This window comes from Procambarus clarkii, chromosome 76, assembly GCF_040958095.1.
Source record: "Procambarus clarkii isolate CNS0578487 chromosome 76, FALCON_Pclarkii_2.0, whole genome shotgun sequence".
In the NCBI taxonomy this organism is placed as follows: domain Eukaryota; kingdom Metazoa; phylum Arthropoda; class Malacostraca; order Decapoda; family Cambaridae; genus Procambarus; species Procambarus clarkii.
This window is the reverse complement of record NC_091225.1, coordinates 8,097,466-8,123,015: the sequence shown is the minus strand read 5'-3', so window position 1 is coordinate 8,123,015 and position 25,550 is coordinate 8,097,466. Positions and strand designations below refer to the sequence as shown.

At 39.7% G+C, this 25,550-nt stretch overlaps 1 protein-coding gene across 1 annotated transcript; it reads right to left on the bottom strand.

Annotated features, from left to right (window-relative positions):
• Window positions 1-24,378, bottom strand: LOC123771531 (uncharacterized). The gene is made up of 4 exons (XM_069313818.1): window positions 24,147-24,378; window positions 23,741-23,916; window positions 936-1,098; window positions 1-831 (listed from the first exon to the last, which is right to left on the bottom strand). Exons 1-4 carry the CDS (start codon window positions 24,318-24,320, stop codon window positions 697-699), a joined length of 648 nt encoding a protein of 215 aa, XP_069169919.1. The 5' UTR covers window positions 24,321-24,378; the 3' UTR covers window positions 1-696.
• Window positions 24,379-25,550: the final 1,172 nt, after the last annotated feature.

The following is a 25,550-nucleotide window of genomic DNA, read 5'->3' as shown; positions in this document are numbered from 1 at the left end:
TTCTTTAATTGCCTTTAATTGAGATCCCTAGATCTTAGATTTTCTATGAGATATTGCAAGCTAGAGTGGAGAGCACTCTGAAGTTTACTGGCTTAAGATTGTGACAAAAATTCTTGTTTATATGTGTACATGCTTACAGTTGATAATATTGTTGATAACATCAGATAATATTGTTGTGCAGACAAGTACCATTCCTTGTCTTATAAATAACTAACTTGAATGGATGGTGGCAACAACTTTTTATTTTTCTACTATTCTAGCACTTTTACTTTATATTCTCTTACTTTGCCTGATCTAATTTTATCCCTCTCATTCTAAATTTTCCCTTTCCACTGACCACTATTCCTCACACCTTCCTTCCACCTCCCTACCTCCCTCATCTGTTTTCATTTTATTTCCCCCATTTCGTATACATTACAGAGCAGCAGTGGGCGAGGTTCTTCCCCAGCAGGGTGAGGAAGGTGTTACTGAGGCGAGGAGCAGCAGTGGGCGAGGTTCTCCCCCAGCAGGGTGAGGAAGGTGTTACTGAGGCGAGGAGCAGCAGTGGGCGAGGTTCTCCCCCAGCAGGGTGAGGAAGGTGTTACTGAGGCGAGGAGCAGCAGTGGGCAAGGTTCTCCCCCAGCAGGGTGAGGAAGGTGTTACTGAGGCGAGGAGCAGCAGTGGGCGAGGTTCTCCCCCAGCAGGGTGAGGAAGGTGTTACTGAGGCGAGGAGCAGCAGTGGGCGAGGTTCTCCCCCAGCAGGGTGAGGAAGGCGACGCAGGACCCCACCAGCAACATGTAGAAGGCTCCCTGCAGATGGTTGAGGCTCAGCACCACTTCCTTCCCTTCATCCTGACAGTCAAGAATTAATAGTACATTAGGAGTTAAAGGAAGATATAATAGCTGGAAGGAATAATACATATCATGGCAGTTGGACAGCATTAAATTAAAATTACCTGAAATATATCTCCGAGAACAGTCGTAGTGCCCAGGTTTAAAACCTTCCTCTTTTCCCTCACCTTACTGGCTATAACGTCGTCAGGCCAGTAAGTTGTAATTCCAGCGGCATCCAGTCGAGTCATCAGTTGACTGAATTCTTTGCGAAAAGGTGCACCTTTCCTATAAAGCATAAAATGATGAGTATAATGTTTAGGACTATGAATTAAAATATGTTAATACTTACATGAAAATTTTTATTTTTTTACTCAGGTAAAACCAAATTCTTCTCCAGGGTAACACTCGCCTGGAGAAGCGGGTGTTCACTTCACTTTTCACGGCGAAGCCTAGACTGTGATGGTTAACAATATCATGAAGCAAGTCTCATTGCCTCCGACCATCACAACGTATAACATAATTAACTGTGATAATCCATTTTATATACTTTTTTTTACATACAACTTAGATAACTTGTATCTTTAATATCATGACATGATATGCAACCATTTTATTAATATAACTAGCTGTACCCAGCCATGCGTTGCTGTGGCTTAGCCACAACAACCTTCAATTGTTTCCCAGTCCACCCACCATTCCCCTCTCTCCGTCCCCTCGTCCTCCCAACCATTTCTCACTCCCCCGCCCCTTTGTCCTCTCCACCATTCCCCCTTTCCTGTCTCATTGTCGTTCCCACCATCCCCCACTCCAGTGTCCCCTCGTCCTTTTAATCATTCCCCCCCCTCCTCCTCCCCATCGTACTCCCTACCATCCCCCAATCCCCTGTCCCCTTGTCCTCCCCACCATTCTCCAATCCCTAGTCCTCTCATCCCCACCATCTCCAACTGCCCAGTCCCCTCGTCCTTCCCACTATTACCCTCGTCCCCAGTTCTCTCGTTCTCCCCACCGTCCCCCACTCTCGTCCCCTAGTCCTCCCCACTATTCCCCAATCCTCGTCCGATGCATTCTCAAATGATCTGATGTTCTCATCACTGATATATAAGGAAAACAGTTAAAAACGAAAGCAAAAACAGTGACAAAATAACAAAATAAATTATACTCACGAGATGAACGGTATGGTAAACAACACAGCTCAGTTGCAAAGCAATGTCAAATAAAATAATTAAATCAAAATGAAAATAAATCGAAATCTAAGAAAATTCAATTTACCAGTGAAATCGAAAACATTGAAATGGAATCATAACATATTTAGTGTAGCGTGAGTTGCTATTACGTATTACGTACAACAGATGGAGCTGTTTAAAAAAAAAAACATGATTTTACCTGTCACAGGTGTGGCATCATTACTTATACTCACAAAATGAACAGTATGATAAACAACACAGCTCAATTCCAATGCAATGTCACACAAAATAATTAAATTAAAATGAAAATAAAGCAAAATCAATGAAATTTCAATTTATCAATGCATTCGGAAACATTGAAATGGAATTGTAACATATTTAGTATAAAGTGTGTTACTAATACATGCAACAGATGGTGTTGAAAATTTCCAACACTGATACATCCTTATCACCATTCACAATACACTACTGTTGTATATTAATTACAGTATCAATTAACCTTACTAACTGTAGTGCTAACATAAATTAATATTTCTCCATCCACATGTCAGTTACTAATATTCTCACGACATCGAGAAGCATATTGTGTCAGATAATGTCCAGCAGGACATAATTATTACCAATCTGTTAGAGAATTGAATAAGGTTCTTTACTTTTATCAGTATTCTGTATAATAATTAATTACTGATAATATAACCACTAATGATCTAATAACCGAGAGTTATTAATTAAAAATATCACTAAATAACAGTTTTATCTGTTATATACGAACTCCATGGAAATTCTCCCCATTTCTCATTAATATGGACACTGTGCTTAATCGACACCATCTAACGAGAATATAAACAATATTTAATTCCCTACAATTGCAAACCCTATTCTCTTTAACGCATTACGTAAGTAATTATTCGGAGAAGAATTCTCCATCCTTACTAAATTGTATTGCGAATGCGAGAGGGGTTGAGGGAGATGCTAGCGGGGAGACGCCATATTATCACAGACGAGACATGAGGAGTGGCGTGGCTGACAAGTCGCACAACAATAGTCGCGTGGTAGCTCCACAGACGACCGCAATCCAATACTATCACGTGGTCTACAGTGCTCAACTGTTTAATAACGCATCTACAATTATAGTCACGACCCATAATTACGCGTACACAGCAGTGGACACCAGGGACTGACAGATGCGCTATCGGCTGACCTTAGTGTTCTTGCACGCTCACGTTAAGTATACTTTTCTTGTTTGATGCATCATTCAAGATCGTGTATTTGTGGGTAGTCTGTCGTTATATTGCAAGAAGACCTATACTTCAATGTTAGTTGATTTCCCCGTTTTATTTCAATTTCAATGAATATTGAAATAATTCATAGCCTAATAATGTTACTCAAATTTCCATGATTGCAGCGTGTAGGCGAGGATGTAACAAATTATCTCTCTTCACCTACGAGGTTCACTACTGGTTTCTTCTTTATTGGGATCTGGTGATCACGTGGACGAGTAACGAAACGGACTTATTGAAGTCCTCTTACAGCTAAGACAGATGTTTTCATAGAAATTTGAATAAGATTATTAGTAGTTTCTATATATAAATTCACATATAGGATAGTTAAATGGAATAATCTAATGCTAAAATTTATTACTCGGTGTTTAATGAATCTACATTTATTATTTCTTAATGTTTAATAAACTTTCAATATATTGATTATCTAATATGTCATATCTTGAATCAACATTCTAGTTCAGTTTTGTCATGTTACTGACCCTTTAATGAACTAGTGACGAACCACACTGGATCCTAGATATATATGAACTTCTAGAAATAACCCCCCAATGTTGTTATTTGACGCTTTGAATTTAATCAATTAATAATACAGTCTATTCATTGTCTATTAAGTGATTGTTAAATCAATTACCATACATAGGCACTGGTTCTATAGTGTCAATTTTATAATCACCTTTATTTGTTTTCCCTCTTTTCTCAAAAGTGGGTGCTTCTTCGATTTATGTTAATTATCATTATTAAATAATTCAATAGATGAGTCAAAGCCCAGATAACCAACATTTGGTCCTTATTGAACCAGATACATTACAATTAATACCATAATCATAACTAGTCACCGTGTGTAGTAATCTAGACTAACCACATTTTATTATCTGTGGCTACCAGCAGTGTACCACATAAGTAAGCCTAGCTCACACCAATTTAATTGCGGTTTATACCTCATGTATAAGGTAGCACTAGTAGGACACACACGGATACCCACAACACTCAGACCTATACCTCACACTGAGGTAAGAATCTTCAGGTCACCAGGAGCAACAGCTCACAATTTCTATAATAACTCCACATTAACACCTGCGTTAGATTGGCCTCACCATCTAACCATTATTTATCTAGGTGGTAATGACATCCATCCTACTCGACACCCAGCTGAGGTAATTAATGACCTTAAAACAATAATTTCCACATTTAAACTTGTTAGCAGTTCAGTAGTGTTCACATTAGTGAAGCCTCGCCAACTAAGCAATAATAATTACTGGGGAGTGAGTCCAGAATATTACCAAAGAGCTGCCAAATATATAAACTTTCGGCTGAGGAAGAGAGTACGATTGGATGCCACTTACATTCAATTTACAGCCAGACCATACAGGCAAAACCTGGCAAGAGATGTTGTACACCTGTCAGGTGAGTCTAGGTCACATATAATTGACAAGTTGGTCAACACAATCAACCATCATAAAAGGCTGTGGCTAGCAAGCCAAAATTAACTGCATATATTTGTATTTTCACCTGTGTGTGCAAGTGCACACACAGGTGAAAATACATATATAAATATATAAATATATATATATATATATATATATATATATATATATATATATATATATATATATATATATATATATATATATATATATATATGACTGAAAACTCACACCCCATAAGTGACTCGAACCCATACTCCCAGGAGCAACGCAACTGGTAACTACAGGGCACCTTAATCCGCTTGACCATCACGGCCGGACAAAAGGAAGTGGTAGCCGAAGCTATTTGAACCACTTCCCCGCCGGCAACTCGGATGGTAATCTTGGGCATAGCATTTCACCAAATCACCTCATTCTTTAGGGCACACGTGAGGAACACAAATGCAAACATGCCTGATTGGTCCCCAGGACTATATGCGACTGAAAACTCGCATATAGTTCGCATATAGTCCTGGGGACCATTCAGGCTTGTTCGCATTTGTGTTCCTCACGTGTGCCCCAAAGAATGAGGTGATTTGGTGAAATGCTATACCCAAGATTACCATCCGAGTTGCCGGCGGGGAAGTGGTTCAAATAGCTTCGGCTTCCACTTCCTTTTGTCCGGCCGTGATGGTCAAGCGGATTAAGGCGCCCTGTAGTTACCAGTTGCGTTGCTCCTGGGAGTATGGGTTCGAGTCACTTCTGGGGTGTGAGTTTTCAGTCGCATATAGTCCTGGGGACCATTCAGGCTTGTTCGCATATATATATATATATATATATATATATATATATATATATATATATATATATATATATATATATGTCGTACCTAGTAGCCAGAACTTCGTACTCGGCCTACTATGCAAGGCCCAATTTGACTAATAAGCCAAGTTTTCCTGAATTAATATATTTTCTCTATTTTTTTTCTAATGAAATGATAAAGCTACCCATTTCATTATGTATGAGGTCAATTTTTTTTTATTGGAGTTAAAATTAACGTAGATATATGACCGAACCTAACCAACCCTACCTAACCTAACCTAACCTATCTCTATAGGTTAGGTTAGGTTAGGTAGCCGAAAAAGTTAGGTTAGGTTAGGTTAGGTAGTCGAAAAACAATTAATTCATAAAAACTTGGCTTATTAGGCAAATTGGGCCTTGCATAGTAGGCTGAGAAGTACGTTCCGGCTACTAGGTACTACTCTATATATATATATATATATATATATATATATATATATATATATATATGTCGTACCTAGTAGCCAGAACTCACTTCTCAGCCTACTATGCGAGGCCCGATTTGCCTAATAAGCCAAGTTTTACTGAATTAATATATTTTCTCCAATTTTTTTCTTATGAAATGATAAAGCTACCCATTTCATTATGTATGAGGTCAATTTTTTTTATTGGAGTTAAAATTAACGTAGATATATGACCGAACCTAACCAACCCTACCTAACCTAACCTAACCTATCTTTATAGGTTAGGTTAGGTTAGGTAGCCGAAAACGTTAGGTTAGGTTAGGTTAGGTAGGTTAGGTTGTCGAAAAAACATTAATTCATGAAAACTAGGCTTATTAGGCAAATCGGGCCATGCATAGTAGGCTGAGAAGTGAGTTCTGGCTACTAGGTACGACATATATATATATATATATATAACTGAAAACTCACACCCCAGAAGTGACTCGAACCCATACTCCCAGAAGCAACGCATCTGGTATGTACAAGACGCCTTAATCCACTTGACCATCACGACCGGACAAAATGAGGTGATAGCCGAGGCTATTTGAACCACCCCACCGCCGGCACTCGGATAGTTATCTTGGGCATAGCATTTTACCAAATCACCTCATTCTTTGGGGCAACACGTGAGGAACACAAATTTGTGTTCCTCACGTGTTGCCCCAAAGAATGAGGTGATTTGGTAAAATGCTATGCCCAAGATAACTATCCGAGTGCCGGCGGTGGGGTGGTTCAAATAGCCTCGGCTATCACCTCATTTTGTCCGGTCGTGATGGTCAAGTGGATTAAGGCGTCTTGTACATACCAGATGCGTTGCTTCTGGGAGTATGGGTTCGAGTCACTTCTGGGGTGTGAGTTTTCAGTTGCATATGTCCTGGGGACCATTCAGGCTTGTTCGCATATATATATATATATATATATATATATATATATATATATATATATATATATATATATATATGTCGTACCTAGTAGCCAGAACTCACTTTTCAGCCTACAATGCAAGGCCCGATTTGCCTAATAAGCCAAGTTTTCATGAATTAATATATTTTCTCTAATTTTTTCCTTATGAAATGATAAAGCAACCCATTTCATTATATAAAAGGTCAATTTTTTTTTATTGGAGTTAAAATTAACGTAGATATATGACTGAACCTAACCAACCCTACCTAACCTAACCTAACCTATCTTTATAGGTTAGGTTAGGTTAGGTAGCCGAAAAAGTTAGGTTAGGTTAGGTTAGGTAAGTTAGGTAGTCGAAAAGCAATTAATTCATGAAAACTTGGCTTATTAGGCAAATCGGGCCTTGCATAGTAGGCTCAGAAGTGAGTTCTGGCTACTAGGTACGACATATATATATATATATATATATATATATATATATATATATATATATATATATATATATATATATATATATATATATATATATATATATATATATATATATATATATATATATATATATATATATATATATATATATATATATTATAAAATCTAAAAACCCACAAAAACAGCACACTTATATATTCACATTATTACACCATAAATTAATTTATGCCATCCTTTAATAGGTAGGAATTTAAGCTGTGATTGTGCTGAGTTTTGCACAAATGCAGACTAAATAATTTAGTAGTTTCTTTAGTAGAAATCATTTCAACTAGTCTTGAACTAGTCAGTAGTACATACATTATTCATTATTGTGCTGACCCTACCTATGGTGGGATACAAACCTTATATTAACTCTGATTAGAGTATATACATATTAATTATTTTGTGTATTCTTTATTTGAGTATATAAATTTTGAGTGTTGTTGAATGATCACTATTACATCTAATAGTGATAATGAAGAGCTAGCCAGAAGAAAGTCTAATGGTGACATTCAAGCACTGCTCAAAATCCTTAGCTACTTATTGTTAGGTAGGTACATTTAACCTCGAATGAAGAAGAGTGCAATTTAGCCAGAATAATTTAGGCTATATTCAATTTACTTGTCAACTAATGAGCAAGTACCCATGCTACATTAGCAATATCTATACAAGTCCTATGAAACCTGGACTTAAAGCCACCATGGCTACTCCTGAACAGTTAAGGAGAACCTATATTGGCCTTAAAGGTCATTTAATCAGAATGAATAATAAGTCTGAAACTTTATCCAAAGCAACTCCCATTGATTACCATCAATTAGAAACATCATTGAGAGTAGCTGATCTCAAATTTGATCAAGTCAGACCTACAATCAGGTCTTATCTTGACATACTGAATGCAGCTGAAACTGATCCTGATGAAATTTATCAAACTCTAGCAGAAACTTCTGAGTATGAAGATGATACTCAAGATAAACTTAATATACTATGTAATATAGTAAGTCAACAAAAATTCAATGCAATAATTACTATGTCTCAATCCAGTATACAATTACCTGAGGTTCGTCTACCTACTTTAGACTTACCTACATTTGCAGGGCTGGATGAAGAAAATTGGGACCCATTTTTGACTTCACTTGAAATTCATATATATAAAAAACTTTCTCTTGATAAGGTTTCGAAATTCTCTTACCTGAATAGTCTTCTCAAAGGGAAAGCTAAAAAGATCATAAATAACCAAGCTCTCACTGAGAATAATTATGAGGAAGCTATAAAACTAATAAAGTTGAACTATTGCAACAAGGAGTTGAGTATAGCTAACCTGTATTATCAGTTACTGTATCTGAATGCACCAAGTAACCGTACAGACTCACTTCAAAGCTTCAGGCTAGAAGTAGAGTCTCTAGTGAAGGCCTTAGGTACTAAAGTTGATGTACCAGCCTCTGAATGGTCAATTAAGTTACTTTTACAGAGGAAATTACCTCAAAATATTTTAGCAGAAATCTGCTCACACTATAAAACCGAGTTTCTCACTCTTGAGCAAATATTCGAGGGACTAAGAATAACGGTTGACAGGTTGAAAACTCATGATATGATTAAACCTGAGTCTAAGCAACCTAACATTGACAACTCAGTCAAACCAAAAACGACTTTGAACAAATCTAATAAATTCAAGCCTAAGTGGAGTGGTAGCATAGGTATTTATTCAGTATCTCCCTCTAAAGCTGCAGCTGATGTGTCTACTAAGAAGACAAACTCAGCAAGAGAGAGAAAGTGTCTGTTCTGTGAGCAAGAACATATCACTTATAAGTGCAAAGTTTATCCTAACTTTAATACCAGGATTAAACGACTACAAAGAATTACATAGATGCACTAAGTGCATGGGTTTTCATGATCCCATTAAATGTGTAATACATCTACAGTTGTGCAGTAGATGCAACTAAGGTATTCATCATTATGCCCTATGTAGAAAAACTTCATCACAATCTCTGACACCTAGGGAGGATTCTATGAATTCTACCACAGTACAATATTGCAATGTACACCAAGAAATCAATGTACTTGCTACTGAGTCAGGCAATAATACTACTTTGCCTACTGCTTAACTTAAATTAATTAATAGGAAGTCTAGAGTTAACACTAGAGGTCTCTTTGATCAAGGATCACAGAAAACTTTAAACACACAACAATTAGTTGAGCAGTTGAAATTAAAACCTGCCAAACGTGTGAAATTGAATTTCTCTGGGTTCTTGACTAACAGTGGACCTCATGAATACCAAGTAGTCAAGGTGTTAGTAAGACTTGGATCTTCCACTAACCCAATATAAGCGGTAGTAGTAGATAAGCTTCCTTCAGACCTGCAGGTCACGGGACTAGCTCGCACTGTGAGATATCTCAGACGTAACCGCATGAGGCTAGCGGATCACAAAATAAATTCTGACTGCCTCACAGACGTTGGTATCCTAATAGGTGCTGACTATTATTACAGATTTATAACAGGATGCATCAGACAACTCGGAATGAATTTGTTGTTATCTGCTGAAGGCAAATTGCTAACTGGACCGGTGCCTTTCCAGCAAAAATCTGCATCAACCAACAAACAAACTAACAACTCAATAGTGGCATGACTAGGCTTGGAACAGTCACCCCCTACATTTCAGAGAAATATCTGAAGATAATGAGTCTGATCCACCTGTATTTCGTCTGTGGGATTTAGACACTTTAGGTATTGTCCCTGATAAACCAAGTCCTGATGATACGTGGACTTACCAGCAATATCTGGACACAGTTGTCTATAAAGACAAACAATACTGGGTGAGACTGCCATGGAAGTTTTTATTTTGTTATTTTTTTTTTACATGCAAAGCATGCAATTTAAATATAATAAAAACGAGAAAAAACACAGTAAACATAACATAACAAAACAAAACAATAGATCACCGGCCAGAAGGGCCGACAGCTCAGTACAACAGAATACAAACACGATAAATGCAGGGAAAAACACATCAGACATCAAGACACAAAATAGAAAACAATTGTCAAACAAGCAAGCACAGTAACATTTCAAAACAAAACATCATAAAACAAAACAAACATCAAGATGCATAACAGAAAACATAACAGGACAAGCACAATTACACAACAAACAAAAAATAATAAACAAGTATAACATGTAAAGTAATAAATAAAACACCAGTGGAAACGTACAGCACAGAAACAAGACATGAATAAAAACACCCACACCAAACCAACCGCCCCGCAACAAACAAAGGGCGAGGCCAAAATAAGCAACAATAATAAACAAGCAACCTATGCAAATCAGAAAATTAACATAGGTACATACACAATAACAAACACGCATCGGACTGAAGGACCGAGAACAAAACAACATAAAGGACAACATGAAACAAAACAAGAAAATCGCACAGCATACAACTAGCTAGGTATAAAAACACATGCGAGCAATGCAGAAGGATAACATACATGTCAAAGTAAAATCAGCTTACATATTTACCCGTGAACGTGACCTGGGGATACCGCACATGAAACGCCTCCAAAATTAGCCACCTCCCCCAAGAGGCTTGACCCATCACCAGGGGCGCCATGTGAACCGGAACCCCGGCAACAAACACTCGCAGACAGGGAACCCATATGGTGTCCCTCTGGACACAAGTAACCGCCATCCTATCCCATACACCTGGAACCCGCTCATCAGAAAAGTCCTCTGGCTTCTCAGACAGCAAGAACTCGGCAACCCAGGCCTCCAGGTCCTCCACAGTAGGGGGCCGGACAGAGCGCACCACCACAGGGGCACCAGCGGCCGTGGGCACACCACCAGACGACTGCAGGGAACCATGGTGGCGCGCATCCTTTCTCAAAGTCACCACCATGCCATGCCCAGTACCAGCATCCTCACCACCCCTGGCACCGGAAGCCAACACACCCCAGTCGGAGAGCCCCCGGGTGGGGAAGGAACAGGAGGCACACCCGAGACACAGGCACCAGCCCCAGCAGGCACAAGTACCTCCGCCATCACCAACCGTGGAGACAACGACTCATCTGGAGCCACGGCGTCAACACCTGAAGACCCACAATCACTGAAGTCCCCAACATCAGCCCAGGCAGAAGACGAACGCCTGGAACGTTTGGGCTCCGGCCGGATATCGTCAGCGCCGGAAGCAGATCCAGAAGCACGGGCACCACTAGTCGGACGAACCAACGCCTGACGCAGAACGTCAGCAACCTCTACCACAGGAGGAACTGGACCACACACAGCAGGAGGCTCCGCAGCCACCCCAGCCAGGATCCGCATCTGAAGACGAGGAACCAGTCGACGATGCTCCACAAGGATTACCAGGAAGGTCCACGGGATCGGCAGGGCCAGAGACATGGTCAGGAGGAACATTTGATGGCACCGCAATACCTGGAGGAGGGTCTGCGACAACCGAGGGAACTTCGGGTGACGCTGGGGGAGCCTCAGCAGCGAACGGGATGCTCACCTCCTCACCCCCTAAGTCCTCCTCCAGAGGGAGCGGCGGGAAATCCTCTTCGCAGAACAAGTTCACGGGAGCGACCGGATCAGCAGTACACCCGGCAGCCTTATGCCCCAACAAGCCACACTGAAAGCAAGTACGGGGTTGTCAGGCATAAAACACCCGCACGTAGTATCCCAACAGCCGGACAAAGGAGGGAATGTCAAACCTCAGTCGCATCCCGATGGTCCGAATGTTGGTCTTCACACCCGAATACGTGCCAGACGAAAGTGAGTTCATCCGCACACTGATGACGGAGCCGTACCTCTGGAAGAGTCGCCGGAGGAGAGTCTCAGGAAACTCCATGGGGGCGCCATGAACACTGACATACGTCACAGCACCACTACGGTCTGAAATGGTCACAGACCCGGAGCCTTCCTGCAGCTTCAAAGTACGTCTCTCGTACCTCCGTAGAAAAGCATGGTACACCGCCTCACCCACAAACTTGATGATGACACGGTGAGCAGTGACCAGCTCAACGCCATATACTTCCCGAACCGGGACTCGAAGCATGTCACTCAATACCACGTCCACCAGCGGGTAACCAGCACGGCCAGTAAACTCCAATCCGATGGAGTTTAACTGCACGACAGCTGGAATAGGGCCGCCCATCGCAAAACACGCCACGTCCCCATCACCAGGAACAGCAGATAGGGACTGTCAAGAAATGTTTAACCCTTAAACTGCGCAACGCGACTGCAGGCCCACGTCTGGTTTGCACAACGAGCCTCCGGGTATTTTTATTTTTCACGTTCCATTCAAAACTGGTGCGCGGTGATGCAGGTATTGTATGTGTGGGTGGGGGCCCCCAGTGATCGTCCGCCATCTTAAAAAAAAAACCAGCATGCCCCGCGGCCGTGGGGAGCCTCAGTTTCACAACAGCAACCATGTCTGACACATCCTCTATGAGCTCCCGCTCCACGGTGACCCGCGGTCATGGAAAACTACTCTCTGAGGAGGAAGTACGCGATATTTTGTATGATGACGGTGCTATGGAAGATGACCTAGACTATGATCCAGAGAAAGACCTTACTCAGAGATCTGATACGAGTGAGGGAGAGACGGAATTGGAAGATTTGGTGAGCGTGTACAGTACACGCTCCTCGACCGGCTTGCCTCGCCGCCCTGGGTCAACACCGTTATCATCACCACCATCATGTATGTCCCCAGACGCTAGTAGTTTATTCAGTGACAGTACATGTGACGAATCTATCTTGGGCTTCAGTGACATTGGCTCCGATACGAGTAGTGTGGACGGCCCGAGTACGAGCATCGGTGGTGTTACCAGGCGGGGTTTTGCTGCCTCAGCAACACGCCGCAGCAGGCGGCAGCGTGTCTCACAGCATGTGGTCAACAACGACAGTCGCCCCTTGTTACGGCCCTACTGGGATGCAACCGGGTTCTTCTCTGGTGTTATTAGAGTTTGGGAATCCGGCCCCAAGTTAGTAGAGGCTTTCAAGGGGTGTGTTCCGTAACGCAAGGTAAATTAAAGGGGGAGGAATACAAATGTTCTGATTTATATATATAATTTCACCACCACCATAAATAAATATATAACAGTCACACGGGGGTTATAAATACACTATAATGTACAGAGTTGTCTTCCTCCAAAGACACTGGATGCTCCACGGTGCACACTTTGGGTAGCCCTGGTTCCTTCCTCCATGGCCCACGATGAATCCTCTGATTCTCTTGGCGAATCTACCCTGGCCACAGGCCAGCCAAATCACAGTTCCACTGGGTGCTCCGTCGTGGAGGCGTTCAACCATAATCCAGCCTGTAGCTGGCAGGGGTCCGATCAGCTCCGCTGTGTAGGCCACTCCACGACCGATACTAGGGTTGCGAGCCCTAGGCAGGAGCCTCGTGTGATCCCACTGTTCACTCTCCTCACTTAGCACCACAGTGGCTAGTCTCTTCCACCAGCCAGCCCCGGATACGACGATTCCTGATACTACCACGTCACAGGCAGGCTAATACTCTCAGCAGAGTTCGTCCGGGGGTGACTCACAGCTTCTTCAGAGCAAACTCGTGAAGAGACCTTGGCTGCCTTGGGTAGACTGATCCATCGTCCAATACAGCAGTCCCAGGTCGACTCTGCAATCAGACACGTCATTAGTACTAGGGACGCTCTAGGGAACCTTACTTACAGGCTTAGACACAAACGTCCACCTACGAGCTGATTAAGACGGGAATCCAGCACCTGTGGCCGGTATATCCCATCCTCACTAGATGGCGTCGTCCATTTGGAGGGGGTTTCGGGAGCGGATTCACAGATGGCGTTGTCGTCACTGCTCCATCTCCGACGATGGACTCGGGTCCGTAACACCCCTCAACATAATTTATTCGTGGTAGGCCTACAGTACGTAAATCTGCCTCAGCGACTAGCATACCCTCACGCAGCTCCAGCAGGAGCAGTGGACGACGTAGCCGTGTTCTTGGTGCTCGTGGTGGTGTTGGCTGTGATGTTGGCGCCAACACCAAACCCCCTGGTGTACGTTGGTACTCAAATACCAACGTTTGATGATAGCGATGTTGGTGTTACACCATTATTCCCATATACCGGTGATGATATGGCAGACATGGAATATTTCCTGGCATATTTTGACAATGTATTCATGACGTATCTTGTGACTGAGACAAACAGGTTTGCTCACAGCCTCATAGACGACGGAATTATACCTGCCTCACGCCTCATGCGATGGAAGGACACGACAATCGACGAAATGTACGTGTTTCTGGCACTCATCATGATGATGAAGAACTCTGAAAAAGCTGTCATCCAGGATTATTGGAGCAAAGACAGCCTTGTTCCATCGCCCGTGTTCAACCTGTACAAGTCGTGTGATAGGTATCTCTTGATTCTCAGGTGGCTGCATTTCGAGAATAATGCAAATGAGGACAGACACGACAGACTGTGGAAAGTACGGAAGATGTTCAGTGACATGAGTGGGAAGCTCAAGATGAACATGGGTTCTCTGGCAGTGTCGTAAAAACCCTGATGGAATCAATCCTGAACAAGGGGCATATACTGTTCTCCAACAACTATTACACCAGCCACTTGTTGACCAGATACCTCCTTTTCCATAACACCGGCGTATGTGGCACTGTGAAGTCCCACTGGAAGGAAATGCCAGTGTTCGGTATAGGTACAGCATTGGGTGAGTACCAGCTGCGCAAGTGTGACAATATGCTGTCAGTGCGATGGAAGGACCGACGCGAGGTGAATATGCTGACTACGATTCACACTGGTGCCATGTTGGACAGTGGGAAAGTCCACTTTCAGACACGCAACACCGTGTATAAGCCAGATTGTGTCATAGACTATAACGTGAACATGCGCCTCGTCGATTAATGTGACATGATGCTTGGTGGAGTGGAGTACGTGCGCAAGTCTGTGAAGTGGACGAAAAAGTTCCTCTTCCACCTTATGGATGTTGCAGTGCTCAACTGCTTCAATATGTACCTAGTAAAATCTGGCAGGAGACAGTCTATACGTACATTCAGTTTTTTTTTTATTATTATTATTTTCTACCACAGACATGGCCACACATTTACAATGCTAACCAGCATATATACATTTTCTTCTGTCCTCCATGGACAGGGTTAGAGAAGTGTTAAACATATAGTTCAAGGGTTTATTGAACACTCAACCACAGAAGGTGATTCGGTGCTTTTAAAATGCAAAGCTAACCTACATACGTAAATACATAGATACACAGATTTACGTATGCCCTACATAAAGTGTTAGATGTGTCTTTTACATAGTGGCATTAATGTACATTCACAAAGGTGAAATGTAATTCTGATCAGCTTCCATATATACTTTATACCCATACATATACATACACACACACACACACATATACATAGATATATACACACACACACACATGCATTCATATACATTTGTCTCATTTACTCTGACAGGGTGAGGTAGCTGATAAAGAAACTAGTGTGCAATTAAGCACTTAATCACTGAAGGTGATGAAGGTGCTTTTACAAGCTCAGGTTATATAGTTACATCATATACATACATTGTATGATTGATATGTTACATGGTCAATCTTGGATACAAGTCCAATATATCAAGTGTTCCAGTACTCATATAGTAACTACAGAGATCAGCATACCTTAGCCCAGGAGGGCGAAAGTCAGTCAGTATGGGACATTCTACAATATAATGTTCATGTGCATGTTTTCTTTTTCACAAAGTTGACACATTGTGTACTCGACATTTGGGTTTTGAGAAAGCTGCCAGATACGTCTATATCCCAGGCGTATTCTGGCCACTATAACATCACATTGCCGGGTTCTTGTTCTATTAGTCCCATATGTGAGTGTCTCCTCACGATATCTATCATAATATTTAATGCTACAACTTTCAGGTCTTTGAGAATTTGTTAGGTCGGTGAGATTTTCATTAGATATTTGTTTAAGTATTCTCTTTGTCACTGCTAATGAAACATCCATATCAATTTCTACCACCGGTTTTCTGCAGGCTGACTTAGCAAGCATATCAACAGTGTCATGCCTTGAGATGCCAACATGTGATGGTATCTATAGGAATTTAATCTCAAATCTGTTTTCTTTGGCAGCTAAAACATTCATTCGAATATCACTGACTATTTTCTGGGTGTCACTACTATGTGCGTTCAATGCCAGGAGTGCACTCTGCGAGTCACAGTATATAAGTCCACTGCCTTTGTCTTTTAAAAATTCAGTGGCAAGGTATATGCCTGCAAGTTCGGTTTGAGTTGTACTTGCCCAGTCATTGACGTGCTTCATTGCTGTATGTACGAGAGAAGATTGTTCAAATATGTTACATGCACATCCGGTACATCGTCCACCTTCTTCTACAGAGCCGTCGGTATAACACTGATAAACATCGTTACCCATACTCTGAGTACTTTCAGTGATGCTTTTCAGTGTTAACTGTTTTAATAATGTAGTGTGCACACTGTCTTTCTTGGGCGCATTTACAAAATCAACTAATAGATCCCAGTTATCCCATGGAGTAATTTGTTGGAAATTTCCAACTCTAATACAATACTGTTGTATTATTATTAATTATTTCTAAAATCTACTAATTATTGTAGTAACTAAAATTAACTAACAGAAGTGTTCACATGAACTAATAATTGTATCTGTACAATAATACTGGAATTCTTACATAACCAAACTCCAGTATTGTGTCAGAGTCTATCAAAATAAACACATTTATATCCAGTGTGTTAGAGAATTGAGTTTGATTCTCTAAAATCAGCAGTATTCCGTGTGATAATTATTTACAGATAGCATAACTCCCTAATAATGCTAAATCGAGACTTTCTAGTTACGACTGTTATCTGGTAATAAATTTAACTTCACGCGTGAATGCCATGGAGAGAACTAAAATCATCTCCATTTCTCGTTTACCATCGTAAGACGAGAAAGTAATAATATCTAGCTCCCTAGAATTATAACCCAGTCTTTATCAAAGCATTTTAGCCACAACTGCGCGAAATAATATTGTTCATGATAAATAATTTGTGTGGCGAATGCGGGACGCTGGGGAGGGGAGACGCCATTACATTACGTGTGGAGACGCTAGCTCGAGGAGAAGTCGCCTGTGTGCAGCGTGAAGACTTGTTGCGGAATTGAGCAACTCGTTTGGTATCAGAGTCTAGGATACGTTGTGGTGAATTGTCAGCAAGATTTAACCTGACATTCAGCCCGGAACTAGTTAATTTGTTCTACGTAATCCATCGTGACCGGCCAGATAAGCGCGTCGACATCCAAGCCAAGCTAGCCACCACGTGTTCGCCATTGTGACACTAGAGCCTGGGACGCGAGTTTCGGCAAGCTTCAACTTATACAGTGCCCTATTAGCTAAGTACACATATAACTCCCTTTTGATGCATCATTAGAGATTGTATATAGCAGGGTAGCTTGTCGTCACGTCGAGCGACATAAATAAACCACATGTTAGTATCTTCTATTAATTTTTATTCCCAATTTCTTGAATACAGATATTTAGTAGCCTAATACATTGCTACGTAATATATTTTAATTTACAGCTCGCGTGTGAGGAATTCCACGAGCTGCTACTTTACCCGTATTATTCATCTCCCAATGTTCTACGAGGAATTCCGGAGATCCCGAGGATGATTCGTAACTGATGTCTTTGAAAACATCTTCAAGCTAAGACTTTTCGCTTCTCTTTGATTATGCAAATTCTCAGTATTTAATTGTCATTTATGGATTGCTGTGCACTGGAAATAATACGTGTTTATTATAAATATTAATTTCTGATATTTATGATCTATATTCTTATTGGTGACAAATTTATTATTGATTCTCTAATTGGTCATAAGATTAGGTTATTACACAATGAACTTGTGTACGAACCACACTAGTTCCTAGACATATATGAAGTTCTAGCAATAACCCCCCAATGTAGGTGTTTGAGGCTTTGATTCAAGTAAATTATTTATACAGCCCATTAATTACTCAAGTGATTATCTTTCCTAGTATTTATCCATAGTCACTGGTTCGTCTAAGAATTTCTAATGATCACATTTTATTAGTTTCCCTCTTTACTATAAAAGCGGGTGGTCCTTCGTAATTGATTTCATTACTTTAATAATTAAATAAATAGAGTCAAGCCCCAAATGTCCCACATAATTGGCTGATTAATCATTAGTTGAGTTGGGTACATATTTAATATTTTGATGGAGTTGGCTACCTTGTAGAACCAATATACATATTCAGATTTCGTTCTTCTTCTATAGACCTCAGATGAGTGCAGCATATTAGAAAGTTTAGCTTGAAACTTCATGTGTTGTCTAGATCTACTCAATGCCTTCACGCCGAAAACTGTGCTAATAGACAAAATTCTCTCACTTATGGTAGGTAATTTTAACTCTGCTCTCATGCTAACTATTCTCGTGGACTTTGGAGCCCCAAGGATGAGACGCATAGCTTCATTTTGCAAGGTTTCAAGAGATTTCAGCTCTTTGTCAGTATACAGTGTGAGATGTAGAGCATTGTAGTCAATCACAGAGCGTATAAATGATACATAAAACATTCTAGCAAGTCTCACGTTAAGTCCATGATTGACACCAACAAGGACCCGCAAGGGCTTTAATCTCTCCCAAAGTCTCCTCTTGAGAGAAGAAAGGTACCCAGGGTCGTTAAAGGGGACACCAAGGTATCTGTAAGACTCGCAGTTCTCAAGTGCTCGCCCATCTGTATCTCGCCCCAGTACATTCAGTGCTGGTGTTGTGTAACAGCTGCTAGTAAAGTATGGCAAGGAGGGCTCTGTTGTACCGCGCGGGGTGCGACAGATTGAGGGGTAATGAGAACCTCGGAGTACATATGCTCGAGTATATGCCAGGCATAGCATCACGGGAGAAAAGTAAACGTGCATGTATAGAATGCAGGAACACTACCCGCAGAGAACAAAAACGAAGATGCATCAGCACCAGGTGCGTGGAGTGCAAGGTGCCACTTTGCGCCGTTGGCTTTTTCGCAGCATATCATACACTCGCGGAGTACTGAGTGTGTTTATGGTGTGTGTGTATATAATGTGTGATACTGTACAGTGTGTATATAAAGTGCAAAACTAAATTTATTAGGCATGATACATTGGAATTTGTGCAGTATAAGTGAACTTGTTTGTGATGCACGTAACACAGTGTCTACGGACAGTACGGATAATATACTGGCATAATATAGTGTACGTGTTCATTATACATTGGATTGGCAGGTAAAAACAATTAAATTGTATTGGGAACTGTGCGCAAAAAATGAACGAAAATATATTCGCGGCAACTCGTGCGCCCAACCCCGAGAGCCCTACTGGCCTGGGAGCGTACGTCATGGGAGCACTGGGAATGATGACGTCACGCCCCAACTTTCGGACCACATAGCAGCCAAAGTAAGTACAATTTCGATTTTTTTTTTACATACCCATACTGAGGGAAGGGTTTTTGACACTTTAAAAGGAAAAAAAAAATCCAGAGAATTTATTTCCTGTGCACTGCGGGGGTGTCATATTTAGAGGCAACGCAGTTAAGGGGTTAAGGAAGACCTTGCATCGACAGAAAATCAGTTTCCCTGAATTGCAAACTCTCGTCATAGAAATTGAGGCGCGAGTCAACAACCACCCCTTATCTTACCTATCAGACGACTTCTCCCAGAGAGAACCCCTGAGTCCCTCACATTTAATACATGGAGGCCTGCTGAGCCCTCTGATACCTTTGACAGAAGAGGATCCGTTCGACCCTTCCCATGTAGCTAAGAGTGATTTAGTGGAAAGTTATCAACATCTCTCGAGGGTAATTGAAAGGTGGAATGAGGTGTGGACTCGAGAGTACCTCACAGCTCTACGAGAATACCACTATGGAGCTTCGAGCCCCTATAATAAGGTTCAACTCAAACCAGAAGACCTAGTGTTGATTGACAGTGATGGACCCAGGTCAGAACGGCCTATAGGCAAGATTGTCTCTATTCACCCAGATCACGAAGACATCCTGAGAGCAGTACGAGTTTTGTACCGAGGCACTACTACCCTAAAAACATTAGAGAAGTTGGTACCTCTCGAATTAGCAGAACGAAAGTGTTCAACAGAACCAACTTCACCTACATTTTCCGAGGACAACAATTCTGATCCACCAAGCACACGCCCACTTAGGGCGTGTGCTTGGAGGTATCCAACACTGATACATCCCGCTTGTATCACAATACAATTCTATTGTATATTAATTACAGTATCAAATAACCTTACTAACTGTAGTGCTAACATAAATTAATATTGCTCTATCCACATGTCATTTACTAATATTCTCATGACATCGAGAAGCATATTGCATCAAATAATGTCCAGCAGGACATAATTATTACCAATCTGTTAGAGAATAGAATAAGGTTCTCTACTTTTATCAATATTCTGTATAATAACTAATTACTGATAATATACCCACTAATGATCCAATAACCGAATTATTAATTAAAAATATCACTAAATAACAGTTTTATCTGTTATATACGAACTCCATGGAAATTCTCCCCATTTCTCGTTAATAAGGACACTGTGCTTAATCGACACCATCAAACGAGAATATAAACAATATTTAACAATTGCAACCTTATATAAACAATTGCAACCTTATTCTCTTTAACGCATTACGTAAGTAATTACACGGAGAAGAATTCTCCGTCCATACTAAATTCTATTGCGAATGCGAGAGGGGTTGAGGGAGACGCTAGTGGGGAGCCGCCATATTATCAGAGACGAGAAGTGAGTGGTGGTGTGGCTGACAAGTCGCACAACAATAGTCGCGTGGTAGTTCCACAGGCGACCGCTATTCAATACCATCACGTGGTCTACAGTGCTCAAATGTTTAATAACGCATCTACAATTATAGTCACAACCCGCAATTACGCGTACACAGTAGTAGACGCCAGGGACTAACAGACGCGATATCGGCAGACCTTAGTGTTCTTGCACGCTCACATTAAGTATACTTTTCTGGTTTGATGCATCATTCAAGATCGTGTATTTGTGGGTAGTCAGTCGTTATATTGGAAGAAGACTTATACTACAATGTTAGTTGATTTTCCCGTTTTATTTCAATTCCAATGAATATTGAAATAATTCATAGCCTATTCAAATGTTACTCAAATTTCCATGATTGCAGCGTATAGGCGAGGATGTAACAAGTTATCTCTCTTCACCTACGAGGTTCACTACTGGTTTCTTCTTTATTGGGATCTGGTGATCACGTGGACGAGTAACGAAACGGACTTAATGAAGTCGTCTTACAGCTAAGACAGATGTTTTCATAGAAATTTGAATAAGATTATTAGTAGTTTCTATATATAAATTCACATATAGGATAGTTGAAAGGAGTAATCTAATGCAAGAATTTATTACTCGGTGTTTAATGAATCTACATTTATTATTTCATAATATTTAATAAACTTTCAATATATTGATTATCTAATATGTCATATCTTGAATCTACTTCTAGTTCAATTTTGTCATGTTACTAACCCTTTAATGAACTAGTGACACCACACTGGTTCCTAGATATATATGAACTTCTAGAAATAACCCCCAATGTTGATATTTGAGGCTTTAACTTTAATCAATTAATAATACATTGTCTATTAAGTGATTGTTAAATCAATTACCATACATAGGCACTGGTTCTATAGTGTCAATTTTATAATCACCTTTATTTGTGTTCCCTCTTTTCTCAAAAGTGGGTGCTTCTTCGATTTATGCTAAGTATCATTATTAAATAATTCAATAGATGAGTCAATGCCCAGATAACCAACAGATGGCACTATTTAAAAAAAACATATTTTTTACCTATCATAGGTGTAGCGTCTAATGTAAGCGTAGCGTAAGTATATAAAACACACGTGTATTCGAATGGAACGTTGTGTCAAAATTTCAAAGCAATCAGTGAAGAAATTTTGGAGATTAAAGCGTATGTTGCTCTTACGTCCAACAGACAGCCATATTAAAAAAAAAAATTCCTGTCACAAGTAAGGCATGCATATAGTAGGTATATAAAAACACGCGCCTATTCGAATGCAACATTGCGTCAGAATTTCAAAGACATCGTTAAAAAGGTTTCAAAGATTTTTCTCACATGAAAAACACAGTTTTTCTAAAAAAAACATATTTTTTCCCATCACGAAAATGCCATCTATATAGTATGTATATAAAAACCCGCTCGAATGTGAATGGAACGTTGTGTGAAAATTTCAAAGCAATTGGTTAGGAACTTTCGTAGATTAGCGATTTTGAACAAACATATATTTCCATTTTTATTTACATAGATAAACATTGATACTGACATTGGAATTAATGTTTTATAATAATATTCAGCCTCCTACAGAATTTTGGTTGGAGTCAGGTATTGTATTTATACCTTTTATTTATTATTGTAAATATTATTGTAGGTGAATAGCTAAATAAACAGCTAATGCTGGTTTTCTACCTTTAATTTATTTATATATTTTGTCAATTTTCGGTAGTACAGTCGGGTTCATTTTTGACTGACACTCGGGAATTCAAGGTTCGATTCTAGGGCGGAACAGAAATGGTTGGGCGCGATTACTCATATCAAATCAAATCAAATAGTGATTCAGGTATATGTACATACATACAGGATGAATTACAAACATAATGTTGGATTTATAGAAAGAGCTAGTACATAACGTGCCTAAACTCACTAGTATGCACAGCGTTTCGGGCATCAGGGGCATTACTGTCCCCTAATAAACCTGTTCATCTAGCAGTAAGTAGGTACCCAGAAATTAGTCTGCTTGTTGTGGGTTGCACCCTGGGGAGGGTCAGTAGTTCCACCTTGCGGAGGAAATCGATAATAATGTAACATGAATATATACCCTGGCTGCCTGTCCACTGACACAATAGATTATTAATTTTTAATTATTATATTGTATTTTTTAAGCTTTCTTTAATTGACATTTGGTTGGCAAATACTAAGATAATTGTTTTACAAGGAATTAATGATTTCTAGATCTTAAGTTGTCAATAACGTGATAGACGGTAATATCTAGAGCATAATAATTATTATTCAACAGAAAACCTACCTGAAGTTTTTAACCTATTCTTATAAAGACAAGTGTATTGTACATACAGTTCCATCTAAAAAATAGGAATGCTAATTCTGATATTAATTTCGTTAACCTATTGGAACTACATGCACATTCATGCTAATGCTCCCCATGTAATTTGAAAATTTTGTTAGACTTATTGTTATTGACTGAATGAAAATTATGCATCAGTACAATGAATACAAAAAGGAGGCATTATCATCGCTGAACACTCACCTGATGCACCAACCTGCTCCCAGAAACACAGGGATGTCCCTGCTGATGAAGAAGGGAGTGTTGCCTCTCGCGTCCGTGTATCGTGTTGCAACGTTGATGGTGGCGAAGTTCTTGAGGAAGATCAAGGAGAATCCTCCTGCCAGCACTTTCTTAAGTGGTTCGTCCTCCCGTATGATCTAGGGGAACAGTGTTTAAGCAAAGACAGTTCTCTGTTTGATTTAACTATGAAGGTTTGTAGTGTTCAAGAGATAATCAATAGTTAAATTCATTATTCAACCTTGAAATTTTCTTGCAAATCACAGCAGACAACTAATAATATGAAAATAATTAATATTATTTATTGTATTAAATACTCAGTTTGGCACATAATCATATGTGTGTAGTTTGGAATATCTAAACAACCCACCTCCATTTTACGATAGACATGATTGACTGCAGGGTTTGGATGTTTCACGAAGTAATCAACAACTGCTTCGGACAATACCCACAGTGGAGTTCCCCACCTCCAGCCAGGCTGGTTCACCAGGTCCTGGAAGGTCTCTAATGGCTGGGACCTGCCTTGTACAGTAAGGTGAGCCATCAAAGAAGAACTGAACCCTGTAGTGACTATCAGGCAAAACACAAGCCACCACCCCACCAACATCTGTGGATAGGCAGTGATTTAGTCAAATATATTTCTCATAAAATTAATTTAAAAAATAATATTTAATTCAAACCAAAACAAACACCTCCAATTTAATGGAAATTTGGAACAAATGTTTGAACTTAGAACACAATTAATAAATTGGTTAGCATTTTCATTCAAGAAGCTCTGGTTAACCGGTAAAAATAATTAAAACAATATTAAGTAACTCCTTAAATATAGAAATCTCTTAATAAAATAATTCTGTAACAATAATTTGCTCCAAAGGTTCAGGTGGCTGTATTTTGTAACAATTATTAGTCATAATATTATATAAAATAGAAAAAAATATGTGAATATACAAAAATGAACAACTAACATCTTCAGTACATTTGTGTTAACATGTCATTAGTAACTTCAATATAATTGGATATAATGTCACAATCTTTTTGAGAACTTATTATAAACTATTTACCAAGATATTGTGTTTAAATATTTTGAACAATTATTCTCCTCTCTGTGTATCAACACACAAGAAAAATTTACTTTTATACTATTAATTATAACTTTGGTTTTACTGGTGAACCCTAGATTAAATAAAAAGAGTAGTTGTATTAAGTATCACCTTATTATGATCACTGTAGCACTGTTCATATTTCTTTATTTTAGAGCAGGAATCTAACATTATAATTCTAGACGTACAAATACATTGTTACTGTTTCCATTTATAATATAATAAATAATAAATAAATAAATAAATAAATAAATAAATAAATAAATAAATAAATAAATAAATGTTTATTTAGGTAAGGTACATACATACAAGAGATTTTACAAAGAATGATGGATTTATAGATAGGGCTAGTACATACAATGCCTAAAGCCACTATTACGCAAAGCGTTTCGGCCATGAAAAACTTAACTGACCAAAGATTAATACTAATTGAGTGTAAAGAATAAAATGTGTTGAGAACAAAATAAAAATAGAGATAAAAAAGGGGGGGAACATGGCTGAAAAAGCAGCACAAATACAATTAGGTCGACAAACAGCATTGTTTTAAAAAAAAACATACATGGGTTGACAATAGAGGGGTAAGGTAGTGTCGGGGAACGTGAGGCAAGTAACAGTATACAAGATATCCTAAGTACTTTATCCTGTCAACGGTCACCAACGTCAGGGAGTCTCTC